At 39.4% G+C, this 11,706-nt stretch overlaps 1 gene segment (V, D, J or C); it reads right to left on the bottom strand.

Annotated features, from left to right (window-relative positions):
• Positions 1-2,572: 2,572 nt before the first annotated feature.
• LOC121677267 lies at positions 2,573-3,004 on the bottom strand. The segment is given in 2 exon segments: positions 2,573-2,874; positions 2,962-3,004. Coding segments are annotated over 2 exon segments (345 nt in total).
• Positions 3,005-11,706: the final 8,702 nt, after the last annotated feature.

The following is an 11,706-nucleotide window of genomic DNA, read 5'->3' as shown; positions in this document are numbered from 1 at the left end:
TTAAGATATATGCTTCCCTGCTCCCATATCCACCCTTCCTATATCCCAAGCACCCCATTCCTCCGAGCTCCCCCCATTCTCCCCTTCACACTTTTCTCTCCCCATCTTCCCTTGGCCCAGTCTCGCCCAACCCTCAAGTTCCCAATTTTGCCTGGCGATCGTGTCTACTTCCAATATCCAGGAGGATTACTATATCTTTTTTGGGGAGTTCACCTTCTTATTATCTTCTCAAGGATCCCAAATTTATAGGCTCGATGTCCTTTAATTATGGCTAGAAACCGATTATGAGTGAGTACATCCCATGTTCATCTTTTTGGGTCTGGGTTACCTCACTCAGAATAGTGTTTTCTATTTCCATCCATTTGCATACAAAATTCAAGATGTCATTGTTTTTTACCGCTGAGTAGTATTCTAGCATGTATATATTCCACAGTTTCTTCATCCATTCTTCCACTGAAGGGCATCTAGGTTGTTTCCAGGATCTGGCTATTACAAATAATGCTGCTATGAACATAGATGAGCATATGCTTTTGTTGTATGATTGGGCATCTCTTGGGTAGATTCCCAAGAGTGGAATTGCTGGGTCCTGGGGTAAGTTGATCCCGAATTTCCTGAGAAACCGCCACACTGCTTTCCAAAGTGGTTGCACAAGTGTGCATTCCCACCAGCAATGGATGAGTGTACCCCTTACCCCACAACCTCTCCAGCAAAGGTTATTATTGGTGTTTTGGATTTTAGCCAATCTGACAGGTGTAAGATGGTATCTCAAAGTTGTTTTGATTTGCATTTCCCTGATAGCTAGGGAGGTTGAGCATGACCTTAAGTGTCTTTTGGCCATTCGAACTTCTTCTGTTGAGAATTCTCTGTTCAGTTCAGCGCCCCATTTTTTTATTTGGGTTAATTGGCATTTTACCGTCTAGTCTCTTGAGTTCCTTATATATTTTAGAGATCAGACCTTTGTCAGTTGCAGGGTTGGTGAAGATCTTTTCCCAGTCAGTAGGCTGCCTTTGTGTCTTAGTGACAATGTCCTTTGCTTTACAGAAGCTGCTCAACTTCAGGAGGTCCCATTTATTCAATGTTGCCCTTAATGTCTGTACCTCTGCCACACTTTAGAGGTGGATTTCTGTCTTCAGTTATTTGATCATTCATTTTCTTACTTCAGTATAGTCTATGGAACATCCATTTGTACATTGTTAGAATATCACTAACATGTCATGATGTTCTTGGTAAAAACTGAAGTCACTAGAAATTAGACCTCTTCATGTTGGCACATTTTATCCAATAACTTTGTTTAAAAGATTTGCCCTGTTAATCATGTTTCCCATGACCTCTTTTGGGTGCTCCTTGGCTTGAGTTAAGGAGCATAACATAACAATGGATCCTTTTTTAAAGCATCATGTGGAGTTGTTCAGTTCAAAGTTATATTATTTTAAGTTATTTTAGGATTCCAATAATCTAGTCAATCTGTTCTCCAGGTATAATCCTGGACTACTGGTGTCAATGCCCGAGTTTCCAGAGAGGCCTCAGCCTCAGAGGAGGACTTGTTCCTTTCCTTTTGGAGGCTGTCTCAATTTGAGTATCCATTAACATGGGAGCCCACAGTCAACACTGCTGCTCTGAATGACAATTTTCTAGCTCACACATGAGACACTAGGCTCTTCATCATCAGCAACAGAGAGTGTCAGAGTAGTAAAGTAACTCTGAGAGCCTATGTAAGCAGTAACAACATCAACAAATCACTAACTGAAACTCGGTTTTTATAAAACTTAGTTGCTATGGGAAGGGCTGGTGACAGCTGGAAGCATGAATGGAGCTTACAGCAGTTGAAAAGTGCACACTGGTGGCTGAGAATTTTGTACATTGAGAGCATGCAAATATGCCTACAGAGGAATAATTCCTTGAGAATTAAGGTGTATACTAATTTTTGACAAGATGCAAATATTTAAAATTAGAACTTTTCACAAAAGATAACCAAGTATACTCTTTTAAGTTTTCTTGGTTTAGAAGATGAAAATATTGTATATTTCATTTTTAAATCTATCCTTGGAAAGTGAATTTGACAGAGAAGCTGCGGTTTCTCCATCATGTGCAAAAACAAAGAGAATAAATTACAAACTATTCAAAATTCCCTAGCTTTTCATTGAAGTTTAATTCAACAAGTGTCACAATTTCAGACACCCGTTGAAATCTCAATTGGTACACACACACACACACACAAAACACAAAATATATTAAATTAGATGCCATTCTTTCTGGTAATCAGAAGCAATTGGGAAACATGGAGGGTATGTAGAAAAAAAAATTTGATCGAATGTATGTACAAATAGAAGGCTGAATATAGTATGACAAACGAGAGGGTCTTCAGGATATGCTTGGCTGGAAGAGGAAACCATAGGTTCTGATATTAAAACTCAATTTCATGAAGCATATTTCTGAACTTCTTAGCCACTGAAGTGAACCTTACTTTTGGTTTTCAGGAGTCCATGTTGGTCTTTAGCGCCCTCTGCTGGTCCCAGATGTCTCTATAAGGAGGTTTTTGTGTGTGCTCAAATTAGAGTTTCCTCACTGTGATTCAGGCACAGTAATATATAGCTGTGTCTTCAGTGTGCACACTGTTCAGTTTTAAGAAGACTTCACTCTTGGAGTTGTCCTTACTGATGGTGATTCGAGATTGGAGAGCTGAACTGTACTTTGTGCTTCCACCCAACCATATTACTCCCATCCACCCCAGACCCTTTCCTGGAGGCTGGCGAACCCAGCTTATATCATAGTCAGTTAATGAGAACCGAGAGACAGTGAAGGTGAGAGACAGGGTCTGTGAGGGTTGCACCAGTCCAGGTCCTGTCTCCTTCAGCTGTACATGGGAAAAGACACCTGGAGACAAGCAACATCAACATCTGTTATACATCCCATAGATGACATGCCAGGGACCCTCTCCTGAAATCCAGAAACACTTAAAACTTGGAAATGTCACCAGGCAGAGGAGCAGCACCAGGACAGCCATGATTTGCTGCAAGCTCTAGTGAGAAGGAGATGGGGCCTCTCAGCTAGGCCTGGGCTTTTATAGTGAGCCTGGGGGCTGCTTTGCATTGGCACAGGCTCCTGAGGGGATAAAAGAAAGAACAGGACTTGGTTTCCACTTCCCTAAGGTGAATGAGATTTGTCTTATATTTCTTAGAGTATTTGAATATGGGACCTCAGGGATATTTTCTTGTTATTGTTTGTATTTCTAAACCCTGACAAATGGGAATTAGTATAAATCACACTGTGTATATCTGGCAAGTTAAACATAGGGGTGTTCATACTAAGTGAGCCGACATGCAGAACAGTATATCATAACCTAAATGCATTTGTATATCTCTATAGATTGCAGCACTGAATTTAGTATGGAATTGGGTCTCGTAGTTATCAGAAACCCTACTTTAAGAGACAATTTAAAATTTATTCTTTGGTGTCAGTGAAATCATTTTTATTCTCATCACTTGTCTAGAAGATAATTTGCAAAGAAGAAGCTCACTAACATTATTATGTGTGATTTCAAGTGTTTATCTGAGAGGATACCCAAGAGACTTATTTGGTTCCTACATCATGTGGCTCAACCTATTCACTTTCTCATTTGGAAACACAATATTAAGGTACTGGTTTTAGTACCTCCTGATTTATGTCGGTCTACCTTTCTCTATGTACTTTTATTTTTCTTTTTATCCAGCAATACAGAAAAACCCAGGTTCCTATACATAATAATTACATTAATAAGGGATGAAAAATTTGGCTGTTAATAAAACTTCGGGAAGCACAGTAGTATGCAACTAGTCTTGAGAGTTATGTTAATTAAAGTAAAAAATAAGGAAGAGAAGCTGAATCATTACAAAGTGGAGATGTAGGTAGATATGAATATGAGGAACCCCATGTCTTGAGTTGTAGATCACCATAGAAAACAAAAGTTTGTAGAGCTTTCATCAATGCCTTGGTAATACAAACCATACAGGAAATAAAGTGCAGAGCTTGACCCATACTGATCAATCAGCATTTAGAGAATGTCTGTGTACTACTTGGCATTGGATATTTCACATTTTAAATCCCTTATTTGTGTGTGCATAATCTTTGTACTAGACTGGCAGTGGTAGAGAAAAGTCTTAACATTAGGGATTCAGCCATATTGTGCAATCTCTGATGGTCATTTCCAGTGCGAGTGCTGTTTCACATGTTCTTTGCTAGGAATGTTAAGGTATTTTTCAGACATAATCTCAGCATGTTTCTTCTTGGGTTTATCTGATATTTTCATTGTGTTAACAAAAATTTGGGAAGGGGTATTACGTAAATAAATGTGTATCTCTCATATTATATTGGAGAACTTGGCCTTTCTTTGCTTCAGAGATAGTTTGTGTCTGTACTCTGCACATTCTTTCTTATTGGGTTTTCCTTTTCTTTGCATTCCTAAAGAAAGTCACTAAGCAAATTATTTGTAAAGGATAAGAATTCATGGTAAATCCACCCATTACATATAATTATATTCTACTTTATATGTAGATTCTTATCCTTAAGCCTTTTATCAGTTATTTGTTTACTTACGTTTTGTGGACACATGGAGACTCACTTAATGGGTCCTGTTATAATGGCAGTACCAGCTAGTACATTTGTAGTATGATTAGAATACCATGAACATAATACAAGCTACAGTCATCAGGGAAGAAGGGACTTCATTTGGAAAAATCTCCTCCACCAGGTTTTCTTTAAGAATGAATGCAGGGCCGGGCGGTGGTGGCGCACGCCTTTAATCCCAGCACTCGGGAGGCAGAGGCAGACAGATCTCTGTGAGTTCAAGGCCAGCCTGGTCTACAAGAGCTAGTTCCAGGACAGGCTCCAAAGCCACAGAGAAACTCTGTCTTGAAAAACCAAAAAAAAAAAAAAAAAAAAAGAAAAGGAAAGAAAAGAATGAATGCAGGGTCATTTTCTTGAGTAATGATTGATGAGGGAGGATTTAGACACACAGGGTGGCGCCATCCATGGGAAGTTGTTCCTGGTTTGTATAAGTATGCATGCTAAACAACCAGGGAGTGCAGGCCAATAAACAGGGTTCTTTATGGGTTTCTATTCAGTTCCCACCTTCAGGTTCCTGCTCTGATTTCATGTACTGATATACCTACATGATGGACTATAAGATTTGGTTCATGCCTGCATCTTCCAGATCTTTGCCTAATGGTTGAACCTATGAATGCACAGCCCTCTCCTTGCTATTTCTCCAGAACTCACAGGATGTGAATGTGTTATAGTCACAGCTATTCCATCACTACAGGCAACAAAAGTTCATGATTTTCTGAAAAATCTAAATCATTTCTTAGGTGACATCGTGCTTTGATTGAAGAAACAAAATCACTTGGCTTCCAATGCCCACCTAGTCTTTTGTAATGAAACTTTATATGATGCCCACCTAATCCTTCATAATGAAACTTTTTATGATTCCAGCATTCTATTCAGAATACTGCTTTCTTCCAATTTTTGTAACCTGAATACAACAGAGCTGTAGATAAAGGTTGTCACTTCAGAATTAGCCAGAGGTGTTATACACCATAATTTTTTTTACATTTACTATTTTTATTATAATTTTCAAGTTAGATTTTATTTGTCACTATTATTATTATTATTATTATTATTATTATTATTATTATTATTAAAAATTTCCGTATCCTCCCCACCTCCCACTTCTCTCTCCCTCCTCTTACTCCCCTCCCCCTCCCTTGCCAGTCCAAGGAGCAGTCAGGGTTTTCAGCCCTGCCCTGTGGGAAGTCTAAGATCCAACCCACTCCATCCAGGTCCAGGAAGGTGCACATCTAAACAGACTAGGCTCCCCAAAAGCCAGTACATGCAGTAGGATAAAAACCCAGTGCCATTGTTCTTGGCTTCTCAGTCAGCCCTCATTGTCAGCCACGTTCAGAGAATCCGGTTTGATCCCATGCTTTTTTGATCCCAGGTCGTGCTGGCCTTGGACAGCTCCCATTAGACCAGCCCACAGTCTCTGTGGGTTGGCCGGGCTTCTCGTGGTCCTGACTTCCTTGTTCATGTTCTTCCTCCTTCAGCTCTTCATTTGGGCCTTGGGAGCTCAGTCCTGCACTCCAATGTGGGTCTCTGTCTCTATCTCCATCCATTGCCAGAAGAAGCTTCTATGGTGATATGTAAGTTATTCATCAGTATGGCTATAGGAAAGGGCCATTTCAGGCTCCCTCTCCTCCACTGCCCAAGGAACTAGCTGGGGGAGATCTCCATGGATACCTGGGAACCCCTCTAGAGTGAAGTCTCTTGTTAACCCTAAAATGGCTGCCTTAATTAAGATATCTTCTTCCCTGCACCCCATCCACCCTTCCTCCATCCCAAACATCCCATTCTCCCAAGGTCTCCTCATCCTCCCCTCCTCACTTTTCTCTCCACATCTCGCTATCACCCCTTACCGCCACCCCACCCCCACCCCTAAGATCCCAATTTTTGCCTGACAATCTAGTCTACTTTTAATATCCAAGAGGATAACTATATGTTTTCCTTTGGGTTCACCTTATTTAGCTTCTCTAGGATCTGGAATTATAGGCTCACTGACCTTTATTTATGTCTAGAATTCACTTATGAGTGACTACATACCAAAATCATCTCTTTGGATCTGGGTTACCTCACTGCGAATAGTGTTTTCTATTTCCATCCATTTGCATGCAAAGTTCAAGATGTCATCATACTACAAAAGCATTTGTTCAACTATGTTTATAGCAGCATTATTTGTAATAGCCAGAACCTGGAAACAAACTAGATGCCTTTCAGTGGAAGAATGGATGAAGAAACTGTGGAATATATAAATATTAGAGTACTACTCAGCGGTAAAAAACAATGACATCTTGAATTTTGCATGCAAATGGATGGAAACAGAAAACACCATCCTGAGTGAGGTAACCCAGGCCCAAAAAGATGAACATGGGATGTACTCACTCATAATTGGTTTCTAGCCATAAATAAAGGGCATCGAGCCTATAATTCGTAAAAAAAAAATCCTAGAGAAGATATATAAGAAGGTGAATCCATAGAAAAACATATAGTTATCCTACTGGATATTGGAAGTAGACAAGATTGCCGGACAAAAAATGGGAACTTGGGGGTGGGGTGGGATGGGGGGATGGGAGGATGGAGAGAGAAAAGTGTGAAGTGGAGGATGGGAAGAGCTTGGGGGAATAGGATGGTTGGGATATAGGAAGGGTGGATATGGGAACAAGGAATTATATATCTTAATTAAGGGAGCCATTCTAGGGTTGGCAGAGACTTGACTCTAGAGGGGTTCCCAGGTATCCAGGAAGATGCCCCCAGCTAGGTCCTTGGGCAGCTGAGGAGAGGGTTCCAGAAATGTACAGATCCTATTGCCATACTCATGAATATCTTGCATATCACCATAGAACCTTCACCTGGCATTGGATGGAGAAAATGACAGAGCCCCACATAGAAGCACCGGATTGAGCTCCCAAGGTCCTGATGAGGAGCAAAAGGAGGGAGATCATGAGCAAGGAAGTCAGGACCATGAGGAGTATGTTTACCCATTGAGACGGTGGGACAGATCTAACGGGAGACCACCAAGTCCAGTTGGAATGGGACTGATGGAACAGGGGACCAAACCGGACTCTCTGAATGTTGCTGACGGTGGAGGAGGACTGAGAAACCAAGGACAACGGCGATGAGCATGAACTCTACAGCATGGATGGGCTCACTGTGAGGCTTGTCAGTTTGGTTGCTCACCTTCCTGGACTTAGCGGGAGCTGGGAGGACCTTGGACTTAACATAGTGAAGGGAACCCTGATGGCTCTTTGGCTTGGAGAGGGGCAGAGTGGGTGTATGGGTTGAAGGGAGGGGAGGGAAGGAGGAGGAGGAGGAGAGGAGGTAGAAATTTTTAATAAAAAAAACGAGAAAGAAAAAAAATGGTACTGGGTCCTCAAGAATTGCATATGGTTATGAGCCTCCAACTGTGTTTGTCAGAAACTGGAGCTGATCCTTTATAAGAACAGTATGTTCTCTGAACCACTGAGGTGTTTCTCCAGTACTTGGATGAGCAATCAAAGACTTTCCTGTCATGAATTTTCCAGTTCTATTCTCAAAGATCTAAATATGACATTGAGCTGAATGAAGCTGAAAGACTTTGTTTGAGTGAAAGCCAGACACTAAGAGGACAAAAGGACTTCTTATCAAGTAGAATCCGAGAAAACTGACTTCATGTTAAGTAACACTGAGGGGACGTTGACCTTGGCTTTCACACTGTATATTAAGATGTCTAAACAGCTATATTGGGAAGATTATTCTAACAACGAACTGTAAAGATATTGACCACAGTAAATATGATATTATGTTCTTAATATAGGGAGTGAGTTGATCTTCTGAGATACCCCCCAAACAATAACTGTGCAGTCGCTCAACAGTAGGCACATATGTGACAACATAATGTTGGACAGGGTAAATAAAGTTTCACGTGTAGGACCATTACCAAAATTACAGGCAGAAGAGAAATAAATGCATTATGAAGATCTCTCTGGTTATAAGTTAGATCATACCCTAGTGAGGTTTCTTCATAAATATCAACTGGACAAATTTTTATTTTACATTATTAAATTATAGCACCATTTGCTTATATTTAAAAATTTTAAGATGTAAGCAATATTTATTATATTTCTAATTATACTACTACTAGATTCATAATTACAATGTTAATCAATGAACTTTTCAATTCCTGGATTTCTTCTAATCAATTAAAGTATTTTAGGGATATCGATAATTTTATTTTTTACCTAGTAAGAAAAAAATTACAAATTCTATGACACACTCAAAGAAGTTTATAGTAAGAATAGTTATAAAAATAATTTAAAGTGGGAAAAGAATATAATATATTTGGGGCTACCAGGCACTGATAAAATGTATTTTCATGTCTGCTTCAGCTGAACCAGGCTCAGCCACTTATTCTGGGACCATCTTCTGGACCATTAGTGAACTGGTCGATTCTTCAGTTATTTGTATAAGACCTATTTATAGAAAAAATCTATACATAATTTATAAAATAATCAATTTCATGAATTTGTCTATTTGACAATTAATACCAAATTGACGGTCAGACAGAATTAAGGAAAGAATAGCATAGGAGTCTATGTGCTCTAGTCACACATTATCAGGACACATGTTATAAGAACCTACTCCAGTGTTTCTGACCTTGAGATTGTGCACACCATGATTCTGCACTCATAATATCTATTTATGGTTTCCTTTATAACTCCCTGGAACAATCCCTAGATAGTCAAGAGCAGACTAATTCAAGGGATTTTCCATGTACTTTTTTTTTGTAATTAAGAGGAGATACTTGTACTTTTTGTTTATTAATTTACTGACACTGATATGGATATGTGAACAGTCCTTTGGGATATAATATTAGAATCTCAATATTATGTCATGGTTATTTTCAATCTAAGTGTAAATGCTTTGAATTAGATCATCTGATTATTGGCTTTGGTATATTTTAGTTCAAACCAAATAGCTAAAAACTTTCTCCCTGCTCATACCTAGTCTCCAGCAGTCATGAATTCTGATCCTCAGCCTGACCCTGGGTAACAAGAGACTGAATGAGCTGCTCTCTGCTTTGTGTGTAATTATTCAATCCATTGTTATAAGTCCTGATATCAAGATTCTAAAACTTAAGACACTTCTGTGTCTACCCAAACCTTCAACACTCACTGCTGGTGTCACTGCAGCTGTCTATGATAAAAACTGATGACAGAGGGGACAGGGAATGGAGCTGACATCTGGTGAAACATGCACACTGAGGCTGAGAATTTTGTGATCTGAGAGTTCAGGACACACCTGCAGAGGAACCAATCCTTTGTATTTTGATGTGAAATGTAAATTTTACCAAAGGGGAAATACATAAAAATGTGAATTTTCAGAAATGAAAATGAAGGGAACACTTATAAGTCCTGGTGGTTTCGAATAAGAAAGAAATGTATATTAAATTTTCAAGGTGTCTTGTGAAAGGAACATTAATTCAGGCTGCAAATAGTTTTTCCATAATGTCTACAAAATAATTTTAAAAAAATACATATTACTGTAAATTCCTAAGCATACTTAATGAACTTACAATTAACATGTGTCCTAACTTACAGTATCCTTTTGGAATACACATTTACACACACACACACACACACTCACTCACATAATGTATTGAATGGAATTAAGTGGAAATGTATATGTAAATATATGGCACATATAAAATTATATGTCAATCTGTCTAACAAGAAGAAGCAAATTAATAGCTCTGATGATTTGCTTTATGGGTATAATCCATTGCTTCTAGCTTGGGAAATAATAGGAAGCTTCATAGGCTTCAAAAGTAGAGACAGGATTCATTGGGGTGAGTTAGTGCCTGAACCTCGGCAGCTGCCGGGAGAGGGACCACCGACATCCCCCACCCCCCCCCCCCCACACACACACTTCCTGCTCTTCCTGCAGGGGTTATTCTCCCCGGATACTGCCTCTCTCTTCCTGTCCCTTCCCAGCTTGCAACCAGAACCCCGCCTTCATCCTCCCGTCTTTGGGGCCACAAAATCCCACAGCCCAGACTGTTTGGGTGCTGGGACCAGGAATTGAGTGCACCCAGGTCAGTGGGAGGTCCCCTGCTTCAATAGTCTGCCTGCAGCAAGGTAGGCCCTTTGTCAGCGAGCTGCTTGGCCAGTAAGGAAACCTGTCTACCAGAAGATCCATCATTCATTGGGGTGAGTGAATTGAATTCATTGGGGTGAATTGAACTTCTAAAAAAAGACCCATAGGGGATTATTAAGAGGAAGAAATGGGCAGGCGCTAATGCAAGAATTCCTCCAACAATTTGAAAAACAACATGAAAGCACCAGAACCCAGCGAACTTATAACAGGAGGACTTGAACACACTAATCAAGAAGAAGTAGAAAAAAAATTGACTTTATGAATGTAATAGAGTCCCTTAAACAGGAGGTGAAAACCTCCCTTAAGGAAATGGACGAGAAGAATAACAAAAAGTTTGAAGAATTGAGTAAATCCGTAAATGATATCCTAGGAAACCAAGAAAAAACAAACAAACAGATAATGGAAACAGTGCAAGACTTGAAAACTGAAATGAAGGCAAGGAAGAAAACACAAACCTAGGGCCAGCTGGATATGTAAAATCTATGTAAACGAACAGAGACTACAGAAACAAGCATAACCAACAGAATACAAGAGATAGAAGAAAGAATCTCAGATTCTGAAGATACCATAGAGAAAATAAATGCACTGATCAAAGAAAACAGCAAATCCAACAAATTCTCATCAAAAAACATTCAGGAAATCTGGGACACAATAAAAAGACCAAACCTAAGAATAATAGGTGTAGAAGAAGGAGAAGAATACAGCTCAATGGTCGAGAAAATATATTTAATAAAATTATAGAAGAAAACTTCCCAAACCTAAAGAAAGATATTCCTATTAAGGTTCAAGAAGCTTACAGAACATCAAATACACTGGATCAAAAAAAAAAATCATCCCCTCGCCATTTTATAATCAAAACACAGAAATACAGAATAAAGAAAGAATATTAAGAGCTGCAAAGGAAAAAGGTCAAGTAACTTATAAGGGTAAAACTATCAGACTAACACCTGACTTCTCTATGGAAACCAAAAAAGCCAGAAGGTCCTG

The sequence above is a fragment of the Arvicola amphibius genome, chromosome 7 (genome assembly GCF_903992535.2).
Source record: "Arvicola amphibius chromosome 7, mArvAmp1.2, whole genome shotgun sequence".
NCBI lineage: Eukaryota > Metazoa > Chordata > Mammalia > Rodentia > Cricetidae > Arvicola > Arvicola amphibius.
Note: the sequence above shows the minus strand (reverse complement) of the source record. Positions and strands in the feature narration are given on the sequence as shown.